The 26,908-nt window shown below is 41.6% G+C and overlaps 1 protein-coding gene across 1 annotated transcript; it reads left to right on the plus strand.

The window, feature by feature from the left end:
• On the plus strand, positions 10,339 to 16,306 carry LOC109710911. The gene is made up of 16 exons (XM_020233721.1): positions 10,339 to 10,561; positions 10,630 to 10,695; positions 11,596 to 11,766; positions 12,438 to 12,509; positions 12,587 to 12,713; positions 12,825 to 12,889; positions 13,319 to 13,392; positions 13,520 to 13,629; positions 13,905 to 13,942; positions 14,460 to 14,625; positions 14,707 to 14,898; positions 15,077 to 15,142; positions 15,247 to 15,302; positions 15,496 to 15,549; positions 15,631 to 15,700; positions 15,778 to 16,306. The coding sequence occupies exons 1-16, from the start codon at positions 10,355 to 10,357 to the stop codon at positions 15,888 to 15,890; spliced, it is 1,647 nt and encodes a 548-aa protein (XP_020089310.1). The 5' UTR covers positions 10,339 to 10,354; the 3' UTR covers positions 15,891 to 16,306.

Below are 26,908 nucleotides of genomic sequence, written 5' to 3' on the forward strand. Positions count from 1 at the left end.
TACATAATCTGCATGCTCATTACTCTCTAACTAGGGTGAAAAATAGGTAAAAATAGCTACCGAAGCTAATTATCAACGGAGCATCGAAAAATAGATCTGTAGATTTTATGCATGCTTATAGTCTAATTTCAGCACATCACATTCTCTACATGCAGGTTTGACATGTTCAAAGTTAGGATTACATGCAGGTTTGACATGTTCAAAGTTAGGATTTCAGCGGCTCACATGCAATTTTAAAGATTCAAGCTAGAAATTTCATATTTAAACAAGTAACTAGCAAGCATGCAGAGTTTTAGTTGACATAATGAATAATCCGCCGTTTTAGATAAATTCAACCCACCTCTGGTTCTAATCCAACCACAACAGGGATACAGCCATGAATACACCTCTCCTTAGCTACAAACTAGTAGGCATTCAATAAAAGACCTTTTTATCAGCTAGTAAAGAAATTCTCTAAGCTTATTAGCTCCCAGTCAAGTGGAGAGTCCCAGAAATCTTAGCTCTAAACCAGAGAATTGCTGGAAAAGAGATTGGCTTAATAATTCTTCGAAAACTCAATTTGATTTTGAAAACTCAAATTAAACTAAAATCTCAGCTCACTAACTTATAATCCAGGTAGGAGTAGCTCCAAATCCACTAGAAATGAGGAAAGAACCAACAAGAATCCTGAAATTTCGCTGCTAAAAAAAGTGGATCAAGGCATCAAAGAAAATCTACAAAATTCCAAAAATTCAGCTCATAAGTCTAGATTTCAACAATTAACTACTAACTAATTTGAAATTTAGATGAAGAAAGAAGTCCACAAGTTCCTCTCCCTTACTATAAGACCAACAAGAGCTCAATTTGGCAACTATAATTTTAGATTCATGAATTAGATCAACAGAGTATACTTGGCTGCTCAATTTGGCAACAAGAGCTCAAGGGGAATTGAGTGCATGCTTGGCTGCTGGCACTATACTATTGCAGCAGCTATTGCTAAATTAGCATGAGCCGAAATAGTCATCCAATCTCCTGAAGGTGACACTTCTCAGTTTGCTTTCGAACTAGACTTCGACTTTCTAATGATCAAGCCGAATATAAAGCCTTAATAATTGGCCATGAGATTGTACAGGAATTAGGAGCACATTCTGTAAAAATTATCGATGACGCACAACTAGTGATAAAATAGATGGTTGGAGAATACTGATGCGAAGGTCAGAATCTGCAAAATTATTTGAATACAACAATAGAATTACTTAGTGGATTCGAGGAAATAGAGTTCGTGCATCTATCAAAAGAAGAGAATAAATAAGCTAACTATTTAGCTCAATCGACACCGAAAGGAAGCTAAATAAAAATGGGGAGAAGGTTGCTACCGTCGGTATATACACGAGAGCCGACGATAATTGCTCCAGTAGAAGTACAAGATAATTGGAGAAAACCTTTAGTGGAATTCCTCAATGATCTAAATAAATAGGTTAGCTATCACATACGGAAAAGAGCACTCGGCTATTGTTTGTTAAATGGGTAGCTTTATAAAAGAATAACCAAAGAAGTGATGTTAAGATGTTTAGGACCTGATAAAGCCCTAATAATTATGGATAAAGTCCATAAAGGCTTATGTGGAGCACACCTAGCCAAAAAAAAAATAAGGTGGACTATTCGGCACTTGAGGTATTAATCATGCACGAAAATTGCATAAAATATGCTAGAGGATGTCAAGAATGCCGGTTTCATAGCTCAGTACAAAGAGTTTCGGCTTCTGAGATGCATGCAATCATCAGGTCTTGGCCTTTTCATGGTTGGGCCGTGGATCGACTGGACATAAATCTCTGATAGTGGCAGTAGACTATTTTACCAAGTGGGTGGAAGAAAATCTACAAGATTAGCCACTAAGAAGGAGATTATAGAATTTATGGAAGACTATGATTCATCATTTTGGGATTTCTGAGATGATTACAACTGACCAAGGAATGATGTTCACAGGGAAATAGTTCTCAAGGTTTGTGGAGTTGAGACGAATCAAGTTGCTCCATTCGTCATCCTATTATGCACAGGCCAATGGATAGGCGGAAGCAATGAACAAATCGTCATAAATCTTATGAAACGACATATTGGAAAACAACCAAGGAAGTGGAGCAAGAAGTTCTCTGAAGTATTATAGGCATGCCGAACAACTGTAAAAACAGTGACAGGGGTTACACCATTTCAACCAGTCTATGGTCATGAGGCTATAGTACCAGCCGAAATAATGGTTCCCTCATTAAAGATCGAAGGATAAAAAGAGTTGATAGCAAAGGAGTATGAAATTTTGATGAATGAAAAGCTAAACGAAATAAACGAGATTTGGCTATTTTCGTTTGACCATTTACAAGCTTATCATAGCCTAGTAAGTAATGCATACAACAAAAGAGTTAACACTAAATCCTTCTCCATAGGAGATCTAGTCTTAAAATTGATACTATCGATCGTCTGAAAGAGCCTAATGTATGGAAAGTGGTCTCCAAACTAGAAGGGACTATTCCAAATATACAAAGTTGCAAGAGACAACGCATATTTTCTAAGGACATTAGGAGGGTTAGAAAATGACAAGCCAATTAATAAGAATTATTTAAAAAAAATATTATTCGTCTTTATGGGAAAGTGAATAAAAAGTCAAAATAAAGTAAACAAAAAATAAATGTCAGAATATATTACAGCCGATATGAGAGTGAAAAGCCGAAGAGTAAATCAAGATAATAAGTCCTTGAGTTGATTCCATTCGGTTTCCAAATTGGACTGGGCAAGATCGGCTGTTCGCTTCCTTCGCTTCATCGTGGGATGAAGTTTATAGAGTTGGGAGAGTTGACTATGTATCGCCATCCCTTCATCTTTCTTGGCCTAGAATGAGCCTGCAAGGAAGCACGCTCTTCAGATGTATGAGTCAGGGCTTTTTCGACTGCAGCAAGTTCTTCCTTGAGATTAGTAATACACTGCCAAAGGTTTGACTCTTGATCTTTCAAAATGTCATCTTGCTTGTTGAGGTCAGTGAATGGAGTTTCTACATCAGTAGCCTTCGTCTTGAGAGAGTCGACTCGTGAAAAATGATTGTCCAAAGCAAGATGTTGGGCAAAAAGTGTTTGTTGCGAGTTAAAAAGAAAGAAAGATGAGCAAATAAAGTCTCTCCAAAATCTTTACCTGAAGAAGAAAGATGTGTGACCCCATATAGTCCTATATATAAGATATAATAGGGCTATAACTCTTAACCCGCCTTAAGCATTTTGGGTGGTGGCATGGCCCAAGAGGTTAAGAGAGTTAAGCGTGCTAGGACGGGAGTAGTTTTAGGATGAGTGACCCTCTGGGAAGTTGGGGCGTCACAGTTGGTATCAGAGCCAATTACTAGCCGAAAGTGTGAGATGAGTTTGGGCTGAGCCAGGATTATATAGCGAGAAGAGCGATGCTCTTATGTTGTTAACTGTTGTGGGTGGAGCGTAGCTCACCACAAGGTCGGTTTAGGCTGGCAAGAGGAGTCTCACATCGCTTGGTACTTGTGAGTCTGAGCCTGACGAGGACGTCAGCGCTTAAAGGGGGGAAGATTGTGAGAACCCATATTATAACATAGCGATTCCCCGTAAGCCGTGCCGAGTTCCGTCGAAATGTGCGGAACGCGGATAGGAATGAGTTACTATAGGCTAGAAGTGCATTGGAGCCTATATGTAAAGTATAAAGGGACCCGAGAGAGTGAAACTGCAATTCTGGTGAAGTCCCAGAATTTTGGCTCTTGGGGACCGGTCCCTGAGGGGAGAGACCAATTCCCGAAAGCGTATCAGCCGAGCAGAGAGAAAAATTGGCTAAGTCCTGGAAATCGAGCTCTCGGGAACCGGTCCCTGGGTGAGAGGCCGGTCCCGAGAGACCGGTTGCATCGGGGGAGACCGGTCTCCTTCTGCGAAGGCTGCGGGATAACTCTCGGGAACCGGTCCCTTACTTGAGAGACCGGTCCCCGAGCCCGAAATTGCCCAAAAAGGGCTGTTTGCAAAAGTGAAAATTGAGAGGGCTTAAGTGCAAATGTGACATGTGAAGGGTTATTTGAGCTAGGGCATGAGTGAGAGCTTATTTGCTCTCACTCTCACACTCAAACCTTTCCCTCTCTCTCTCTCTAAAAAGCTCTCCTTTCTCTCTCCCTCTCTCTAAGGCTTGGACCAAGAGGGCTTTTGGAGGAGCAAGCTTGGAGAAGAAGCTCTCCAAGGTGTAGAGCAAGCTAGAGCAAGGCTTTGAAGGAAAGCTTTGGACTCGAAAGGTGAGTTCTTGTGATTTTAAGTTGGGTTTTGGGTTTTTGCTTCTAGTTGAAGCATCTAGAGAACTCTATGGTGGTTTCCTCCATGAGTAGTCAAGCTAGGGGCTTGATTTGAGAAGATGACTTTGTTGAGGGACCCAAATTTAGGGATTTGTAAAAATGAAGTCGAAGCTTGGGATTGATCTCATTCTAACCTAATTGGTAGGTCTACAAATGCATCGGTGCGCTTGGTTCGGCGATACGACGAGCGTGCGCGAAGATATTGAAAAAAGAAGCCGAGTCGGTACAGATTGCCGCAGCTTGCGGCGAAAGTGTCTAAAAATCGTGAAAACAGAACCACGGCATCTTAGTATCACATAAAGGTGGGGGGTGCTATCCGAAAACACCGAGTCTCTTTCTATGTCTATGTCACTACTTTCGAGCATGTTGGTATTATTGCATTCTTGCATGTAGGGTAATGAATGGTATATGTTGATTGCATCAATTATCTGCTTAAGATTATTGTGAGTGATATAGGCACATGTCAACAAGAAAACGAATAACCCTATATGTATGTGAATGTGAGAAAAGACTATGACTATAGTAAATAACGGTGACATTGACTTTAGTGACTCGATTGGCATTGAAATGAGTATAGTTAAACAAGGTTTAACTCAAGTGGCATTATGTGTATTATGGCATCAGGACCATTGTGGCTCATATTGGTGGTATATATGATATTGTAGAACCTATCATTAGCATTGAGATATTGAGGCATGAGATAGGTTTGGCTATACCTCCTCAAATTGAGGATGGGATCATACTCACACATATTGGTTCCGGCTTGTGGGAGGTCGCTCCTCCACAAGCGGTGTACTCCGGAGTGTAAACACCACGGGTGAGAGTGCCCGGCGAAGATCCTTCGGGCGGTTGAGCCTTGTGCCTCCCCCGTTAGACGGGATATGTGGACTGTGAGTTTGGGGTAAACCAGGAGCACCCCGGGTTGATTGGATAAAGGCCAAAGGAAAGTGAAAAGGACATGCATGCGTAATCATCATATATTTGAATATGAATATCTATCTGTGGATTGCTTTCTTGCAGGCATTGTATTAGAAGTGCATTAGTTGGTTTGTTATCCTTCTTTATTGAAATATATATGCCTGAATTAGACCTAGTGGGCGAATCGGCGTGGTCGGCGGCCGAACCGACTGGGAACTTTGTTCTAGTTCTCATTACTACTAACCCTGCAGATCCGTGCGCGAGCGGGGCGGCGGAGGATCGAGGCAAGGGTGTTGCGCCGTAGCCAGCGGCCCTTGAGATATAGGCATACCCTACATTTTGGTGTTCTCAACTGTAGGTGTTGAACTGTAAATGATGTAAAGCAAGAAATGTAAATTATATTTTAGGTAATGTAAGAATAGTGTAAACAATGTATTTTGGTTAAGGGAAAACGTGATGTAAATGAATGTAATAGACCACTTGTGTTTGATTCAAATGAAATCAAATGACTTGTCTATTGGATGCTTAGATAGTTCGATGCTTTCACTTGTGGTTGTTGTTTGCCCTCGTGCAAACCTTGTATATCTTGCAATTCTCTTTAATGATTTGCTTGTAATATACTTGTTGTTGGAGCATTGGGCGGACAGGGGAGGTACTGTTCGTTCGGCGTCTGTCATGTGCTCGAATCCGACCAAATTGGCGGAGCTCGGGGCGTGACACATATAGTCCTATATATAAGATATAATAGGGCTAGAACTCTTAACCCGGCTTAAGCATTTGGGTAGTGGCAATGCCCAAGAGATTAAGAGAGTTAAGCGTGCTAGGATGGGAGTAGTCCTAGGATAGGTGACCCCTTGGGAAGTTGGGGCATCACAAAAGATCAGGCTGGTCCAAGAGATCAAGGAGAAATGCTCCAAGCCGATTGAATTGCACCAAGTTTTGAGCCAAAGTAGGAAGACCACTATTGTATAATCATAAACATACATCTAATTTCCGTTGAGTGTCAGCCGATATAGTAGTGGAAAAATCTTCTTCCTTATTAGATTTGGTGCTTGAAGCGACCAAGTCATGAAGTGAAACAACCAGTACATCCATTGATTTGGGTGCTAGCGTAGCAGCTGATGTTGAAGTTTCGACTGGTGGCTTGGCAGAAAAAACCACACCAACTTCTTTTGTCATTCTGATCTCCTCTTTCTCTTCTATTTTTTTCTTCTTTTCTTTCTCTTCTTTTCTTTTCTTCCTTTCTTTCTCTTCTTGTCTTTTTTCTTCCTTTTTTCCTCTTCTTTTATTTCCCTTTTTTTTTGTTTCTTTTCCCTTCTTTTATGTTCTTTTTCTCTTTTTCTTTGCTCATCCTCCTTTATTCTTTTATTTTTTTCTTTTCTTTTTTCCTCTTCTAATTTCCTTTTTGGATCTTCTCTTCTTGTCTTTTCTTCTTCTTTTCTTTTCCGCTCTTCTTCAACCTTTTTCTCCTTCTCTGCTCAGTTTTTCTCCTCTTTCTGTTTCTTGTCAAGATGAGCCTCCCGACGAGCCTACCTCACAACATCAGAAATTGCCTTCCTCAATGCTGAGGCAAAATAAGAATGCGAGATTTTTCCAGAAGATGTTTCTTTTAGCTACTTGATTGAAGTAGATAATTGAGGTGACCCGATTGAAGAACGAGAAAAAGAAAAAGAATCAATTAGGATACTCCTTGGCTGAAAAAGTAGGTTGACCCGAGAATGAAGTGACAACCGATAAAACCTCTGCCAAGTGTGAACCTTTAGTTGGCGCAGAGGCAGGTTGAGAACGAATTCTGATTGCAAAAGTTTTGCGTCGTTTCTATTGCGGGGAGCAAATCAAAGGGTCAGATTCAGTCGGCAGCTTTTCTAGACATTGGGCCAATAAAGCGAGAGCGTTTATCGACTGAAAAGGATACATTAGTCGAGCACATGTTTAAAGAAAAAATACGTAGGGAAATAGGATTTACCATTGAGGGGTGAGGCGAATCTTTCGGATCTTTGTCAGAATTTTCTCTTGAATCCTCCTGCCCTTTCAGGCAAGATTTCCTTACCCATAGAAGCAACTTGGAAATAAACAATATGAATTAGAAAAAGAAAGAAAAAAGGAATTAAATCGAATGTAAGATAAGTACCTTCTGTATGAAGAATTCTATGAAGGGCAGGAGACATGGTCTTAAAAAAGACCTTTCCACAAAAAGCTTCTCAAGCTCTTTGGAAGTGGAAATCAATCACCCCCGAGTGATTCGGTCGGAAACTCACAAGGCGAAAAAATGTCAGAGACGATTCCCCATAGCTGAGAGGCGATTAGCTTCGGCTGCACTCTTCATAGAAGGACGACCACTAGCAGTATTAGTCGTAAAAAACTTGGCAGGGGTTGGAACTGCTTGAACAAATCCAAATTAACACGCCATATATTGAGGAGAGTAAACTTCGGTGCTAGGCGTCAATTTGGAGCAAGTTTTCAGACCAATTTGCAGATCTCGAGGGGCCAGTAGAGAATACCAAACCTTGGAATATTCAGCAACGCGAGAAGAAGCCAGCTGATTTTTGATGGCTTCATACCGAGCAAGAAATCAAGTAGGACCAGTAAGAAGTTCTCCAAAAAGGGCCAATTTGATGAGGTGATGCTGGTCATTTTCATAAAAAAATTCTAAAATATGTTGGGAAGTTGATTGGTTGACCCGAGGTTAAGGGTTCCGGACAACCAAGGGCGCATATGTAAAACTACAAAACACTGTAGCCAGAGCCGATTATCATGCCATTTTTCGATGGTAGCAGCTTGATTGATTCAAAAATTAGCTCAGCCGTCCTTTCCTAGGCCGGATTGAAAAAAGGGGTAATTGGGGGATTCCCATTCCACTCGGGAATCGGAATCAGAATGGGACTCCCGCGTACCAAACACCCACAAACGAATTCACCCATTCCGATTCCGATTCCAGAGTAATAAAAAAACGAACCAAACACGCCCTAAGAGAAAAGAGAATGAAAAGAAGGGCGGGAGGGGGGGTGAAGAAGCGCGAGAGGAGAAATGCCGTTGGAGGAAATTTCGAAAAGAGGGCTTTGATGATGAAAAGACGGCGGCAATAAATGCCCTAGTTGCATCAGAAGAGACAAAATGATGTGGAGATCGTGTCTGTCAAAAGAATGAAAGGAAAGGACGGCTGAGAAGGATGGACGATTTCAAATTTTGAAATGATGGCCTTGTAATCCGAGTCCTTGAAAAAGATTAATTAGATTAATTAGCCACCCGAACAATCATTCGAGAGCTGCTGGAAGGGGGGCAATTGTTGGCGCCATAAAAGTTGCGCCATATGGTAGATCAGGGTGCATCACGTAAATAGCTCTCGAGATTAGAAATAAGTAATATGTGGTGCACCAGGATTAAAGAAGAACTCACCTAAAATCGAAAAGCGGTTAAGATTGATGCCGTTAAGATCGGTCAAGAGTGGTCCGCAGAATCAGGGATATGGCCGAGAGTGGTCCATAGAATAAATAACGGGCGTGACTATAAATAAACAGAAGACGCCTGACAGAGGGGTATTTTTTCCTTGAGAACAAGAATATCAATTTATTTCATGCATTTTCCGCTTTCTAGAAGTAGTCTACTTGTAATTTTTTTTCTTCTACTTTTTTTTATTTTTCTAGGAGTAATGTTAAGTTAGTTTTCTTTCAGATTAGATGCCTTAGCAGCACTCCCATTTTTGTAAATATTTTCCTTCTTTTGGCAATATATATTAGCAATATTCAGCTCTTCAGCCGAACCGAATATACAATGTAGTATTTGGACTCGGCTGATTAGATCCCTTATCAACCGAATCGCTCGATTCATTTATAGGCGCAAACTTCGAGGATCACTATAAGAAGCCACTTTACTTCCTTGTGTGTTTTCCGAAAGAGGATATTTGACCAAGTCAATAATCAAGGAATTCAGCCCATAACAATAAGTAATTTCCCTTTTATTTTATGGGTCCTAAAAAGTACGGCCTGCTAAATTCTAAAGAAAGTCCGTTGTCAATGCTCATCTTAATTAAGTAGACCGCTTTGAAATGTGGGATTTGATGCCTAAGTGGCAATGAATTCTAAAATCTAAAATGAAAAATTTATTAGAGTTTTGTCAATTTTTGTATTCTCAAATAATTTTTATCGAGTAATACTATGCTCGTCAATTCGATCGACCGAATTGGCGAGCTGAATTAGCGGGCACCCCAAGATCGGGGGACCCATCTTACATGCATGGTGGGCCCCCGCTATCCACCAAACCTCACTAGCCACTTTCGCTAGGGGCATGTTTGTTTGGGGTGGAAGTAGGGTAGAAGTGGAGAGGGAGAAAGTTGTTTACGCCATAAACAATCACTTCTGTTGTTTGGTTCGTCATAAAAAAGTTAAGGTTGAAACTCGAGTTGACCTGAAATGGTGTAATTGACTTCGGCCTATCGTGGGCCAAAGTCAATTACGATGAAAGAAGGTGAAGAAAAAATAATAAAATAATATACTAAATAAGGTTGTTATATTTAAATATATTTAGTTATGATACTAATTACTCTTTTATTTAGTTGGCATATTTAAAATATAATAAAAATTGATTAGTTAAGTTTTAATATTTTCTTTATTTAGTTTATACAAGTAAAATATGATAAAATTTGATTAATTAAGTATTAATATTCTTTTTTACTTTATAATTTTATTGTTGTATTACTATAATTTATATATAAAAAAATAATTTAGTTATTTTAAATTAAATTTTAATTATATAAAAATATAATTATATTATTTTTATTTATTAAATTATTTATTATTTATATATAAATTATAGTTTTACATTATACATTCATACCAAATAAATGATAGAACTAATGAAATTTCATTTTCATAACTATGAAACAAATAACAGGAAAGAAATAGTTTTCACCAAACTCTATTTTAACCCAAAGCCTAGTTCAATCTAAAGTCTAGTTTTAATGAAATAAACATTACCTAGTCCAATCTAACGAAAAAAAAAAAAAAGAAAAGAAAAGAAAAGAAAATTTCATTTTTGTCCTCAATTACATAATGCATACACGTTCCCGCGTCCCCATAGTCATATCACTCCCAGCACGCATCATCGTCCGCATCGACTCCCGCATTAATGTTCCGCAACAAGATCCTAATCCGCGCCTCTCCCTCCTCTTCCTCCAATCTCTTCCTCCTCCCCCTCTCCCTCTCCCTCTCCCTCTCCGCCCCCCTTCCTCCTCCCACCCTCTCCCTCGACCTCGAAACCCTATGTTGGAAGCTCTCCCGTCAATGGCGCCTTGCGTGCCTCCTCCAACCCTCCCACATCCTCCTCCTCTACCAGGTCAGGTCCCCATTAGCACGATCCTTGGTATCCATCTTATGATTCTAATGCCTGTTTGTTTGATTCAGAGAGCTCAATCCGATGCCGTCGCTCGAGTTGTCGCTGAGCTCGCCAAAGCCCTACCCTCCATTGAGGTGAGACCTCCACTCCTTACTCTTTACGTGGTTAGGGTTCTTAATATAGCCAACTGCATCTGAACGTGCGGTGCGATTGAAGTGCTATAGTTGTTTGGGTTTCAATGTTAGAAGGACTTATAGGTGATGTTTGGTTGTATGGAAAACTATTAAGAGAGTAGTCGAGGAAAAAGAATTTGACATGAAAAGGAAAATTTGTATATTTGTGGCATACGTGTTTGGCTTGAAGGAAAAGGAAATAAGGAGAGTAAGAAAGTGTGAGGAAAGAGAGGGGTCTTCAGTTGATTTGCATTTTCCGCCAAACAAAATGTGGAAAATAAGAATGGATATTTTTCTTTAGGGTTAATTTCATACAGGTCCCTGCCTGCAAATATTGTGAATGACAAATATATCCCTACAAAGTTCAACTTTGTTGTCCCTGCAAAAGTTATGATGCTTTCAAATATGTCCCTGCCGTTAGAATATGTTAAAAAGATTTAGTTAACCATAGGTTAAATGCTTAACCCTGATTAGTTTTTGACATTTTTATCCTTTTATATTATACAGTTATGGTTTTTGGAAGGATATATTTGTGATGGCAAAATTGAAAATATAAACAATTCTCTAACGTTTCTCTAACGGTAACAAATCAGAGGGGTATATTTGATAACATTAGAACTTTTGTTGGGACAAGATATGAAAATTGAACTTTGTAGGGATATATTTGTCATTCACTATGTTTGCAGAGACCTGTATGAAATTAACCCTTTTCTTTAAATCCGTAAAGTTATTCACCAGCGAATAGTTGGAAAACTCCTGTTTGACTTGAAGTTGTTTTACGTGCAACCAAACACCGCCTTAGTGTGCAATAATGTGTTGCAAGAAGAGGGCTAGTGATGAATTTTGTTGCTGATAACATAGGTCGGGGAAGAAGAAGAGGTGAAGTCGGAATCGCTCATTGCTAAAGCGGTTGAATGTGGGCTACGATCTATTATGCTTGATCAAAAATGGACTTGTGTGGGGAACAACACTTTTGTGGAATCAACCTTTAGTTGCAGTGAGGAGAGAAGTAATCTATGCGCCATTAATGTGGTAATATACTTTTGTTCTCAAAATACTGGTTACTTCTTGTAAGGAGATATACTTTAGTTTTCTGGGCTCAGAAATTGATCATGCATTTCTAATGCATGAAGCACTTTTGCATTGACCAACCCAGGATGATCAATTAGGCAATTCGATGCCAGTTGAATTCTGTATGGGGTTGTAAAAGAAAGCTTCTTGATAAATGTTGGATTGACAAAGTTACGGAAAATTTGTCTTCTAGTCTTAAACTCCATATAGCATCTAGCATTGATTCTCCTAGATTTGACACGGTGCTAATCTGGTATATCAAACTGCCAACCCTCTTTACTCAGGACATAATTTTGTTGAATTGTCACTGAAGAAGGGAAACTCCTAACTTTAATCCTCCTCTTGTTTGGGAAATTTATATTATGAATACTTTAAGTTGTAAGGAGAGGCGTCATATTCAGAGTGGTTCAACATATTTCTAAAACATTGGTTTTCTGATCTGACTCCGTTTAACTTGTTTTGTTTTCTCATCAAATAATGGGTACTTCTTATAAGTAATAACCAATTAAGGTTGCCTAGGATCCTTCTGTAAAGAATCTACATTCAGAAATCACTAATAACCTATTTGTAACTTCAGAAAATGAGCTAATTTCTTACTTCGGCTGTACTGACCGTGTTCTCACAATTACTAGCAAGTTCAGTCGGAGATGGATGAATTTGTATTTCTTCTCTCCCCTGATGTTCTTCGATTCACCCGACATAAGGTATATTTTGTTTTTGGAACTCCTTTAAGACAAATGGTAGAAAATAACTATCTCAGAACATTATTTTCTACTTCTAGATCTCAGATTTACTTAGCTCCAAAATGATGGAAAGGTTTGAGAATAAGAAGGAAGTCATTTTGGAGGAATCTAATTTTCTGACATCTTGCACCACTCTCCCTTTGCTTTATGAGGGGCATGTGATAGGTAAAATAATAGTGGTTAAACTCGAAGTTAAGAATGACATCTCATTTTAGGTTAGCTACTTGGCGTAAAGGCTATCTGCTGAAGTCTAAGAATTTTCTTTGGTGCTGATAGGGTTCAACAAGGTGGCCCCTTCTGGAGAAAGTATTGACAAGCTTATGGCACTTTGGTCATTCAAGGTGTTATACCAATGGCTTATAAGCTATTCTACAACAATCCGACTAGCCCAATAGTGTTAGTAACTTGAAGTGGGTCTTCTATCACGTGGCACAAAATGCTTCAGCATTAGTTACTCGTATTATGGTCAACTTCCTTACAGAGCCAATCGTCTCCTATCATTTTCTGATGTGAGACTGCTTGGGGCATGACAATCTCTGCCAGCTGAAGCTTCATTGTTCCCGTAATGGCCAGTCGTGATAGTCTAAGCATTCATGTGGGCTCGTCGGGCCTTAACCATTGCCTAAAAATGCGAAAAGCCCAAGTTACTGGCACTAGGAAGCTAGTTGTGACATCTTCCTCTCAAATTTCCTGCTTTTCTTCCTTCATAGCATGGCATATAATATTAGGATTATCATGTGAATTGTGGCAATAAAATCCATGTCCTGCAGCATGGCTTAAGATTGGCCAGCGATCACTTCATCGCAGTTCAACTTGCTTATGGTTGTGGAAAGAACATGCAATGGTTAATTTCTTTTCCAAATTTAACCTTCTGTATATCACTTCTACATATTGATTTATATATCCAAGTGTGCCCATTCCCTTTTCCAAACAATTTATCACTGATTCATTGTTTCATTTTCATTTATTAGGTTACCATCTTCTTTTGTTCTCCGAGGCTCAGGGTTTGCTCCAGCTACACAAACTATTAGAAGCACAAAGGCTATGAATGCTTTGGAGTCATTCATGAAAGTGCTTGATGGTTAGAATTTTTGACTGTTCATGTTTTACAAGTTTCTCTTCATGTTTTCATGGACTTAGTCATTAATTAGTTCATCTACATTATATATGGATTTACTTTTCAAAGAAATATGAATGTAGACTGACTTTGACTTAACCTACTATTTATTCTCTAATTATGCTTTTTTCTTTATTACAAGTACTTTACTGGCTAATTGTCCAATTACATTTCAAGTACTGTTATATAAACCATACCTTCTTTTCTAGTTCATAACTTCCTTTTTTCCCTTAATGCAGCTTGGGATTTCTTCAGTCAAGATTTCTTAATTGTCAAGGTATAAAGCAGATAAATTAATATTTCCCACTGAAAGAAGTCTTATTCTGTTAAGTTGCAGTGTTGATTCTCTTTTGACCATCTCAATGGTACATATACAGAGAATCTCCATCTTTATATTTATCCGAATCATGTTGGTCAGGTGCTTCTCTTTTAGATCCTCACTACAAAGATTCTAGAAGAATAAACACTAATGGTGCCCATGTGTTTACTTGGGTTCTTGTCCATCTATATTTAACATCCATGTTATGCACACGTACACACTCAGCAGCTACATATTTGATTTTGGAATTGTGTATTAATTCTTTACGGATAAAATGCTGTCCTTAATTTACTTTTTTTTTTTTTTTTTTTTTTTTTTTTCTGTTGATGTTTTGCTCTCTTGAAGTTTAGGTTGAAGGTAGTAAATGGCACATTTGGTTCTTCAAATATCTTCTTCTTTATGGATTGATATTTCTGCATTAACCAAGATAACAAATGTACCATTATGAAATTAATTTCTGGATTTCTTATTTCAGGAACTTCTATCTGTTGGTAATGCTATAAGCAGTGGTACAAAACTACCGACTTGGGAAAAGGCCACATGTAACTTGGCATATTGTACTGGAAAAAGCAATAATTCTAATGATAGCCGTGTCTTCACTCATACAAGTATTGCTTCAAAGGTTTCTTGTTTAGCTCTAGGTAAATTTATGAAAAATAGTGTCATACCCTTTTTCATGTTGCTGTCATCTGTTTTATATTGCTCTTCTTATCTACTGCTAGATTTTCACACCCCAAGGCCAGCCTTGGTGAATGCTACTTGTGATAAATCTGTGGAGCTTACTGAAATTCAAGGAAGTGTTATATCATTGCTCAAGAATGATGTAGAAGTTGTAGCAAATGTTGTCAATAGAATTTCTAAACCAAATTCAACTTGTACATGCCAACCGCCAGCCATTAAAAGCACCAATTTGGGTAAATCCAATCATGGGAATTTAATACTGGTCTTTTGATTCCAAAAGTCCTTGTGTTCTAATGCTTTTAATATAATTTTCCAGTTTTATGTTTGCAACTTCTAACTACAAAATGTTTAGTTCATGTCCTTTGCTTCTTACACTTTCTTTTATGATGGCTTTGCATATATTCATTCCAGCTAATGGGCCAGACCAGTATCGGGTGCCTTCATTTACTACAAAGAAAAGAACAGATGTACACAAAGGTTGTCGTTCAAGTAAATATTACTATATCGTCTGTCAAATGTATGCTTCAGGAATATGATGATATCTTTTGCATTTTTTTCAATATGGCAATGGGGATCTGTAGATGTCGACAGTCCCAATAAACTAACGCATGCTGATTCTGAATCTTCAACATGCAAAGTAAGTTGATATCAAGTTGTACATAACTTTTGTAGATATATTTAGCACAATTCACTGTAAGCCACTTTTTCCCTTCTACCCCTTGTAATCAATTGCTATTAGATTCTGCAGTCCTGTACTTCTTTACCGAATGGTGCTATATTTGTAATTAACTTAGACATAGCTAAGTTTCTACTACTTGTATGTAAACCAGTTTGCACTGGAAGAAGACACTTCAATAAAAAGAGGAGTCAATGTGCAGTCTGTTGTAAGTCCTCGAAATCTCACCTTGACTGACATTTTATCTCCTTATAGCAATAGTCGAGAAAAGTATTTGTTGTCTTTACAGAGTTCTGAAAATTCTCAAAGGAAGAATGATGCTTTTCTCAGCAGTAATTCGTCAGGAAATCTTGCAAAAGGTAGACTTTATCTGCAAGATATTCCGTTCTTTTAATTCAGATCAATTTTTAGGCCTCACTATCTTAATTATTTACAGTGACACAAGTAGGTGCTTCAGGGAAGAGGAACTCATCCTGCAAAAAGAAGATAAGACCCTTTCCCTTATTTTGTTTTGCTTCTCATTTTTGCAAGACTATTAAATTATTGTGAAATATCTGTTTACTTTAAAATCGAAAATAAACTATTACTTGCACTGCTATCATGTGCAATTTTCACCAAAAATCTCATCAAATTAGATAAACCTATTCAATCAAAACCTATTCTAGGTAATTCTTGCATTTTATGTTTCTATGAAAGAATTCACTAGGATACCGTGTGATAGCTATTTTGTTCTGTTTGATAAGTACTCTACATTTTGCATTATAAATATTTCAAGAGACCTGATAATCATTTGATTATTCACAAACTGATGGGCATAAAATGCTACTTCAAGGCCATGCGAATCTGTGAAATTGCTTATGGTCCGTGACTAGCGCCACACTGCCACCAACATCTCCACGATGTCGCTAGCGCGGCGGCAGCGATGGAGCTCATGTTCTCATCGTGTGGCCACCACACACACACACACACACACACACACACACACACAGAATGTGTTAGGAATGTAAAGAGATATAAGAGAGAGGGATATGAAAAGATATTAGAGAGAGAAAGAGATAGAGATATAGAAAAATATGAGCGAAATATGGAAAAAATAAAAGAGAGAGATATATAGAAATGTACGGTAGGGAGACATCGGAAAGCTATGAAAGAGAGATAGAGATATGAAAAGATATGAGAGAGAGAGGCAAAGGGGAGTGAGAGATTTGGGTGGATTTGTGACAGGAAGTTAGGGTGTAGAGAGGAAGTAGGTATAGGTAGTAGTTGAGGGTAGCTGGATGGTACAAAGGTGGGATTGTAGGAGGGTGTTGGAGGAAAAGAGAGAGAGAGTCTAGTGTAATAATTATGAAAGGAAGAGAAATGAGAAGCTACGGCATTATAGTCAAAAAGGAACAGTGCCGTTTGGAAAGGGAGAAGGAGATGTTGCCAACTTGGTTTTGTTTGCCGATTAGTGTATTTATGTGTGTGGTGTTTCGATACACACACACAAGCACACCAATTTCACTTTGATTAAACTTCCTTCTTATATGTTCTAACTCTTCGGGATTAGAGTTTTGAGGGTCATAGTTTTTCTGAAATAATCGTGCTTACCTAGCGTCATAGTTTTTCTGAAATAATCGTGCTTACCTAGGAGACGCTGGGTTGAGCTGCGAAGTCAATTGTACCTTTGAAGCACTCTTACCATACTTACCTATGTTGCACGGATACGGATACGGGGATACGGATACGACGCGATACGGACACAGCGATACGACAATGTCCCAAAACTCTAGGAAACGATACGCCGGGAGTATTTAAATAAAATATTATTTTAATATGTATAATAAATTTACATTGATAATATCATAGTATTTCCATTCAATCATTCACCGACCACAAAATAAAAAATAAACAAATGAGGAAAAGTAAAACAAATATAGTAATTCCATTCAATCATTCACCGACCACAAAACATCATGATATTCATCTTTACATCTTACGACTTACATGCATAGTTCACATCCAAAACAACAAAAAGAAAAGGAGAGGGTTTTCATCAAAAGACTTCAATTTGGTTCAGTTTCATTCTCATTTGAATCATCAATAAATACCACACTCTCCAAACCTGGCTCATCAAGTGAAAGATTTGCAATTTCAAGAAGACCAACACTATCAAATGAGTCGAAAGAATCTCCTCCAACATCCCACATCTTGGTCTCTCCTTTTATATATTCTGGAGCCCTCCTTGATAAAAGGCGAAGATTAGTATGTACATATACTAAATCTTCAGCTCGTTGTGGCGTAATCTTATTCCTCTTCATGGAGTGAATAAATGAGTAGGTACTCCAATTCCGCTCGCAACATGAAGAGGAGCAAGGTTGGCCAAGTAACTTTAGGGCCAAATTTTGGAGCATAGATGCTGCCGCACCATGGATGATGTCACGCTCCGGGACCGGCAGAGGCCTTCCTGGTAGCGCGCCCAGACCCACCATATGTCTACACATATAAGGCGTCTATAACAACAGCGGAAATAAAGCAAGAGATGATCTACAACTCGAGATATCAGAGCAAGTACACAACTATAATCTATGATAAGAGTAGATGGAACAACTAAGTAAAAAAGAGAAAATATAAAGTTATACAATAACCATCTCAAAAGTACACAAAACGGGTGGTCTCTAATACACTGGTACAACCCTCAACCTCTCCGAAAAAAAAACAACGAGAGGTAAACCACCTATCAACATGTCCCTCGAAGCAAGCTAGCTCGGGGCGAAACCCTTTCCGCGGTCCCTAGCCTCTCCCGGCGTGGAAGGCTCTGAAATAACATCAAGAAAAAGAGGGTGTGAGAACTATAATTTATAGTTTCCAGTGGACAATTACTGACCTCAGCTCAATGCACCACTAAGCCCCAAAAGAAAAGGATAAGTCCAAAACGCAACAATAATGATAAATAGATTGCATTTATGGAAGCATGATTAAAATGCTAAACTACTATGTCGCAAATAAACATGATGTCAAATGTGTTATACATCTACTTTATAAAAATGGAGTATGTCCAAGCATGACTAGTATGTCCCAACATAACGAGCAAGTAGGTATCATGATCCACCATTTCAATGTATGATGAATATGCTCTATTATGGCAGCAAAGTATACTATGATGCAACAAATAAGACTATCATGTATACTACAAGTCCCAACACTATGCTATAAGTATGTCAAGGTAATCAAACTACTAAGCCTATCTAGTAGTGATAGTCATTTCCCGGTTTAATGTCATTGTTTCCAACATGTTCTGGGACCTACATAGTGTAGTTCAGCTTGTGCCACATAAGTGTCGGTGGTAGCTTCAGCATTCCCACTCTAGGAATGAGTCTATCCTTCCCGACCCCGTAAGTTTCTCGATACCGCACGAGCGAACATAAGTCGCGTAGGCCAACTCCGGAGTGCCGGCTTGTAGGGAGCGACCCTTACAAGCATGTGCGAATGAGCACAAATGGCAAGCAAGCGTAGTCAACGTCTCAAATACCCAATCATCATGTCTCTAACATGGTAAAAGTCACTAGCATCTCAAAGATCTAGTTCTATGTCTCAAAGTGATGTTCCAACACTCACTATGCTTATGGCACTTAAGCTTGTAATAAGTTAACACGTTTCATAATCTATATTCCATTCATGACATTAGTACTAGGTTCTCATTTAACCCGAGCTCAATGCCCCTTTATGACATTAGCCCAATTATTCACAAGTAGTACAAGTCTCCGAGCCTCTTTATGGCTTACTAAGATCCTTTAAGTCTCAAGTAGGAATAGCTTTAAATGCATGCAAGTAATGCTCATTTTCACAATAGGAATTATGATTCCAAGTCTCAATAGGATGCCAATCATGTACAAGTTCCACATGCTAGTTCTCTACTACATAGAGGTCCGAAAATCATCACACATAACATAAGCATGTTAAGCATCTTAAAATTCACAATAATTACATTTATCATGGAAATGTATGAATTTTTACTCTACGAAGCATAAAACATAGGATATGAGAATTTCTCATATGCTAGGCTAGGTCAAACCTACCGAACCGTCTCGAAACTCTTCGTTTCGCCGAACGGAGTTGTCCACAAGTCTCTAAGTACCTTGAAGGTAAGAAGCGAAGAGATAAACAAACGTTACGAGCAACTCTAGGCTTAAACATTAACCACCACAAGCAAAGAGGCAAAAACTCACCTAGGGAGTAGAAAATCTCTCTCAAGCTCCAAAGAAAGCTAGGACCATACCAATGGAACCTAGAGGAAGGTTCTAATCCAAGAAATTGAGCTCCCAAAAGCCCTAAAATCAAAATGCCCAAAATCAACCCTAAAACCTCATTCTAGGGTTTCATCTCCTAAAAACCAACAAAATATGGTCTAAAGGGAAGAAATGAGCAACTAACCTCCTTAGAAGCTCCAATCCAAGCTCCAAGGGTAAAGACCTCCTCTCTTGCAAGCTCCAAGATCAAGCCTCCAAGCACCAACAAGGTGGGAAGAGAAGGAGAGGAAAATGCTCCAAGTCCTCAAGCTAGATTCTCCTCCTCTTCTTCTCCTTCTTCTTCTTCTCTTCATTTTTCCCCTTCTTCTCTCTAGGGTGTTGGGAGAATGAGAGAATGAGAAATGAGAAAAGGGAGAGGGTGAAATGGCCATATAGGCCATCAAATGCAACAAAATCCAAAGAGGCCCCTCAATTTCCCAATATTGCAACAGCCCGTACTGGGCAGTTTTCGGACTGAGGGACCGGTCTCCTGACATGGGACCGGTCTCTCGGCCTGCCCCGAAAATCCAACGTTCGGGAACAGGTTTCTCCCCGCACGAGACCGGTCTCTCCCCGCGTGGACGCGCTCGGGGACCGGTCTCACCCACCAGGGACCGGTTGCCTCAAGGTTGCCGCAATACTGTTCCGGGGGGGACCGGTCTCTCCCGGCCAGGGACCGGTCCCCGAGAGTAAAAACTCTCAAGACTCGACTAGAACTCAGGTTTTCGAATTTTTTTAGGTCGGAAAACATTCTACGACCCTCCACCAAGTGTGGAAAAGCTCGAAACACATCCAATCATTCGAACCTCGCAATTTGCACAGGTACAGTGTGCTACATTCACCCCTCCTAACAAGGAATTTCGTCCGCGAAACTCAAAGCAACTACATACCTCAAGACTCCATCTGAAAAAGATGGGGATAGCGCTCCTGCAGCGCGCTCTCTAGCTCCCACGTGGCCTCCCGCTCCCCGTGGTTGCTCTAAAGAACCTTCACATACGGAATATCTCGATTCCGTAGTTTCTTCACCTCGCGAGCCAAGATCTTCGCGGGTTGCTCCTCGAAGCTTAAATCCTCTCTCAGCTTCAATGGTGTAGCGTCAAGCACATGAGCTGGATCATGGATGTACTTCCGAAGGACCGATACATGAAATACATTGTGTACACCCGATAGGTTCGGAGGTAGAGCAAATCGATACGCTACCGGGCCTACACGCTCCAAAATCTCATACGGTCCAATGTATCGGGGGCTCAGCTTGCCCCGGATTCCAAATCTTCTAATCCTTCTGGTCGGCGAGACTTTCAAGAAGACATGATCACCAATCTGAAACTTCAAGTCTCGTTGACGCTTGTCAGCATAACTCTTTTGCCTACTCTGGGCTGTTAACAGTCGCTCCCGAGCAATGCGAACCTTGTCCTCCGCTTCCTGAAGCACATCTGGGCCTAAAGACAATCTCTCGCCAACTTCACTCCAATGAAGTGGCGATCTACACTTCCGTCCATAGAGTGTCTCGAAAGGTGCCATCTTGATGCTTGCTTGATAACTGTTGTTATAAGCAAACTCTACCATCGGTAGATGCTGCGACCATCCTCCCTGGAAGTCAATCACACAAGCTCGAAGCATGTCCTCGAGACTCTGTATAGTACGCTCTGACTGCCCGTCACTCTGAGGTTGGAAAGCTGTACTGAAGTCTAAGCGCGTACCCAATGCATTCTGGAAGCTCCGCCAAAAGTGAGATACAAATCGGGGGTCTCAATCTGATACAATAGAAGTAGGTACCCCATGCAATCGCACAATCTCATCCAAGTATACCTGTGCGAGTCTCTCACCAGTCCAAGTAGTGTGGATAGGTACGAAATGTGCCGATTTCGTCAACCTATCTACGATCACCCAAATGGCATTCTGCCCGACCTGAGAGCGGGACAAACCCATCACAAAGTCCATGGTGATCTTCTCCCATTTCCATACTGGTATCGGTAAGCTCTGCAACTTCCTCGCGGGAACTCGGTGCTCAGCTTTCACCTGTTGGCAAGTTAAACATCTAGCAACAAACTTACCAACGTCCTTTTTCATCCCGGGCCACCAATAAAGCAACTTTTAAGTCCTTGTACATCTTGGTGCCTCCCGGATGTATAGCATACGGTGCTCGGTGTGCCTCTTGAAGAATTTCTTCTCTAAGTGCCGATTCCGCCGGTACGCAGATCCGTCCACGGAAGCGCATCAGTCCAACACCGTCCACAGAAAAGTCATCGGTGCAACCATTAATCATCTTAGCTCGAATCCCTTGCAACTCCACATCGGAGACTTGCTTTTCTTTAATTCTTTCCACAAGAGTAGGTTGCACCATCAAAGTCATCAGTCTCAAAGGTGTATCAGGAGCCACCACCTCCAACTCCAACCGCTTCATCTACTCGATCAACGGCGGTTGGGTAACCACAAGCATCGCTAAGTTTTCCGTTGATTTCCTACTTAGCGCATCCGCTACCACATTAGCCTTGCCCGGGTGGTAAAGAATAGTCAAGTCATAAATCCTTGAGTAGCTCCAACCATCTGCGCTGCCTCAAGTTCAACTCCTTCTGAGTGAATAGATACTTTAAACTCTTGTGATCCGTATATACTTCGCATCGCTCGCCGTACAAGTAATGGCGCCATAGCTTCAATGCAAAAACCACGGCCGCCAACTCCAAATCATGAGTAGGGTAGTTTCTTTCATAATCCTTCAACTGGCGAGATGCATACGCGATTACTTTCCCGTCCTGCATCAAGACACAGCCCAATCCATTAAAGGAGGCATCACTATAAATCACATACCCTGCTCCAGCAGTTAGCAAGGTTAGGATCGGGGCGGTCGTTAATCTCTGCTTCAACTCTTGGAAGCCCCTTTCGCACGCATCATTTCAAACAAACTTGGTGCCTTTATGCGTGAGCCTCGTGAGGGGAGTGGATAACTTTGCAAATCCCTCAACAAACCGTCGGTAGTAGCCTACCAAGCCAAGAAAACTCCGAATCTCGGTGACACTCGTCGGCCTTGGCTAGTCCTTGATAGCTTCGATCTTCCTAGGATCCACAACTATACCTAATCCTGAAATCAAATGGCCCAAAAACGCCACCTCTCTAAGCCAAAACTCACATTTTTTCAATTTGGCATAGAGCTCATTTTCCCGAAGTGCTTGAAGTACAAGTCTCAAGTGTTCCTCGTGATCCGTATCACTTCGGGAATAGACCAAAATGTCGTTGATGAATACTATGACGAACCTGTCTAGATAAGGCTTGAAAACACGGTTCATTAGATCCATAAAGGCTGCCGGGGCATTAGTAAGCCCAAACGGCATAACGGTAAACTCATAATATCCATACCGTATTCTAAAAGCTGTTTTCGACATCCTCAGGCCTGATCTTCAACTGGTGGTATCCCGACTGCAATTCGATCTTGGAATACACACTAGATCCCTGGAGCTGATCAAACAAATCATTAAACCTCGGTAATGGATACTTATTCTTGATCGTGACCTTATTGAGTTCACGATAATCCACGCACAAGCGAGGCGATCCATCCTTCTTCTTGACAAATAGGACCGGTGCTCCCCAAGGTGACACACTCGGTCGCACAAAACCCTTGTCCAGAAGATCTTGCAACTGTGCCTTCAGCTCCTTCAATTCCGCTGGTGCCATCCTATGGGGTGCCTTCGAGATTGGAGTAGTCCCGAGAATGAGATCTACCACAAACTCGATCTCTCTATCAGGTGGCATATCTGGAAGCTCTGCTGGAAACATATCTCCAAACTCCCGCACTACAGGAATATCCTCAATCCTAGGGGCGTCTACATCGCCCCGCAGCACCATAGTAGCCAAATAGGCTACGCAGCCTCTGCTGATCAACTGTCTAGCTCGAGAGGAGCTAATCGTCATCGCAAACAGCGAACTCTGGCATCCTCGGTACACAACCTCCGCCTGCCCCGGCTCTCTAAATGTCATTGTTCGATTCTTATAATCGATAGTGGCGTAGTACTTGGTCAACCAATCCATGCCCAAAACAATATTAAACTCTCCGAGTTTATGCAAGGCTAGCAAGTCCACGGGTATGACCCAGTCTCCAACCCGAACAGGGCAACGGGGGCAAAACTCTCGAATATCCAAAGAGTGATCGGGTACTACGACTCGTCCCGGATGCAACAAAGATGTCAGTGGGATGCCATGCAACTCGGCAAACAGCCGGTCTATGAATGAATGCGATGCACCGATATCAAATAATGCTCGTACTCGAATACCATAAAGTAAAATGATACCTGCGACCACATTCTCGGCTGCTGCCGCCTTCTCAGTCTGGGCCGCGTACATGCGCCCGCTCGGGGGCTGCCGTGACCCCTCCAACTGCCGCTGCACAGGTGGCCGCCCGGCCTGCTGGTGTACAGAAGGTGTCCCCTGGCTGGGACCCGGTGAAGCTGGTGCAGATGCCGAAGATGGCGCTGGCGACGGACCCTTCGGACAGTCCGACTGGAAGTGGCCTTCCTGGCCACACAGATAGCAACTACCCTGACTGCGTGAACACTGTCGTGGGTAGTGCGGACCACCACAGATCACGCAGCGCGGTACCTGGCGACGATCGGGTCCTCGCTGAGTAGACGAGCCACGTCCTCGCGACTGGCTCTGGCTCCTGGGATGCCTCGGCGGCCTCCGTGAGTGCGTCTAGCTCGCACCCTCAGCCGCAGGCCTCTTGCCTTTCTCCTTCTCCAAGCCTTCGCGATGCTCCTGAAGGTCAGCCGCTCCAGCCTCCACGATGAGTGCACGGTTCACAACCTCCCGGTAGGTTTGGAGGTTGAAGGACTGCACCAACTGAAAGATCGAAGGCCGCAATCTACGCTCAAAAATGCGGGCCTTGTCCTCGTCGTCCTGCACTACGAAGGGTACACAGTGAAGTAGCCGAGAAAACTCTCTCTCGTACTCGGCCACTGTCCGCTCCTCCTGGCGCAAGCTGCGCAGGTCCTGCTCCATCTTCCTCTTGACGCTGGTAGGGAAGTAGTGCGCTAGAAGAAGCTCCTTAAACCTCGCCCAAGAAATTGCTGCCAAATCAGTGTTGGGGTTGTCCTGAATATCCAACCACCAACGATAGGCCTCGCCATCCAAGTGATGTGTGGCGAGCCAAACTTTATCCCTTTCCTTAACAAAGGTATCTCGAAAAAGCTTCTCCATGTGCATCAATCACTTCTCAACAATCCAGTGGTCGACCTTCTCGCCGTCAAAGATCCTCGGACTGCACCTCCTGAACTCGCTGAGGCGATCCATGAGCCGATCCCGCTCGGCTCCCTCGGCCATCACAGGGAAAGCTGCCATCGCCGCAGGTATCTGAACCGGTGGTGCTGCGACCATTTCCTCCCGAGGTGCGGTCGCAGGTGTCGCACGTGAAGAATTGGGTGCGTGGGATTGCTCCCCTCGGCGTGACGTCCACTACGGGTGCTGGCGGTGTGGGAACCTGAGTCTCCCTAGAAGCTACTGCCTACTGTAGCAAGAGATCCTCCAGGTGCTTCATCCGCGCCTCCTGCCGCTGTGCCACCTTGGCCTGTCTCTGAGCGGCCGCCGCCTGCTGTGCTACAAGGTCAGTGAGGACCGCAAGCTGGGACCTCAAGTCGCGGACCTCGCTAGATCCGGAAGTCGTGGAGGTTTCGACCTCCTCGAGGTGTGCCGTATCGTCCACTCCGGCAGATTGAGAGCGCGTAATCGGCATCGTCACTACAACATCATAAAAGCGTAAGTTAGTAACCCACGCTGTCGAATCCCCGCTCAAATAACAAAACCCAAATCATGCGAAAGTAAGGAAGTGTTATCCACAACTAACTCCCGATATTACGTTGTCGGCCGCCAACGTAACCCTCCGCGAAGTTAGAAACCATACACTCCGATCCAACTCCAACTTTTTAGAGTTTTCATAAAACCCAATTAAAATACTTTCGCTTACAAGTCAAATAGATCTCGTCTCTCACGAGCCTATATCCTATAGTCCAACCGGCCTAAGGTTTGCTAGGTCCTCTAAGACTCAACCCTAGGCTCTGATACCAAACTAATCTGTCACGCCCCGCGACCGGCAGAGGCCCTCCCGGTAGCGCGCCCAGACCCGCCATATGTCTACACATATAAGGCGTCTACAATAACAGCGGAAATAAAGCAAGAGATGATCTACAACTAGAGATATCAGAGCAAGTACACAACTATAATCTATGATAAGAGTAGATGGAACAACTAAGTAATAAAGAGGAAATATAAAGTTATACAATAACCATCTCAAAAGTACACAAAACGGGTGGTCTCTAATACACTGGTACAACCCTCAACCTCTCCGAAAAGAAAACAACGAGAGGTAGACCACCTATCAACACATCCCTCGAAGCAAGTTAGCTCGGGGCGATACCCTTTTCGCGGTCCCTAGCCTCTCCTGGCGTGGAAAGCTCTGAAATAACATCAAGAAAAAGAGGGCGTGAGAACTATAATTTATAGTTCCCAGTGGGCAATTACTGACCTCAGCTCAATGCACTACTAGGCCCCAAAAAAAAAGGGTAAGTCCAAAAAGCAACAATAATGATAAATGGATTGCATTTATGGAAGCATGATTAAAATGCTAAACTACTATGTCACAAATAAACATGATGTCAAATGTGTTATACATCTACTTTATAAAAATGGAGTATGTCCAAGCATGACTAGTATGTCCCAACATAACGAGCAAGTAGAGATATATGACAACCTTTCACAGTTATAAATGAATATGCTTATCCTGGCGCAGCAAGAGTTATACTATGATGACAAAATAGACTATCATGATTACTAATGTCACGCCCAGGCGACCCAACCGCGCTATTTGGACGGGCCGCGGTGACCGGCTGGCGACAACAGACCGCCGAACGACAAGGCACAGGGATTCCTTGTACGGCGGCAGAGTCTCACCTAGTACGTCCAAGTCGGCAATCAAAAAGATAGAATATGATTACCAGGAGGATTCAATCAAGATTGTTAAGGGAAGTATCAAATACATAGATATAGCTTTTTACAATATTCATTACTTTCTCATCACACGTTCCAATGTACATTTACTTGCATTACGTTATCCATTAGGGTTACAAGTTTAAGTACATTTTGTTTTTCCTTGTCTTCTAGTCCCTAAGATAGCTTGCCTCAGGGTACTTCTACCTTAGTCTTTCTTGGATGGGGCGGCTATCTACTGAGCATCTGCCTGCCTCGCGCCGCCGCGGCCACGAATCATGAACGACCTGAAAGACCCAAAAACAACGGGGTGAACAACCGCATGGGTTC

This window comes from Ananas comosus, linkage group 5, assembly GCF_001540865.1.
Source record: "Ananas comosus cultivar F153 linkage group 5, ASM154086v1, whole genome shotgun sequence".
Taxonomy (NCBI): domain Eukaryota; kingdom Viridiplantae; phylum Streptophyta; class Magnoliopsida; order Poales; family Bromeliaceae; genus Ananas; species Ananas comosus.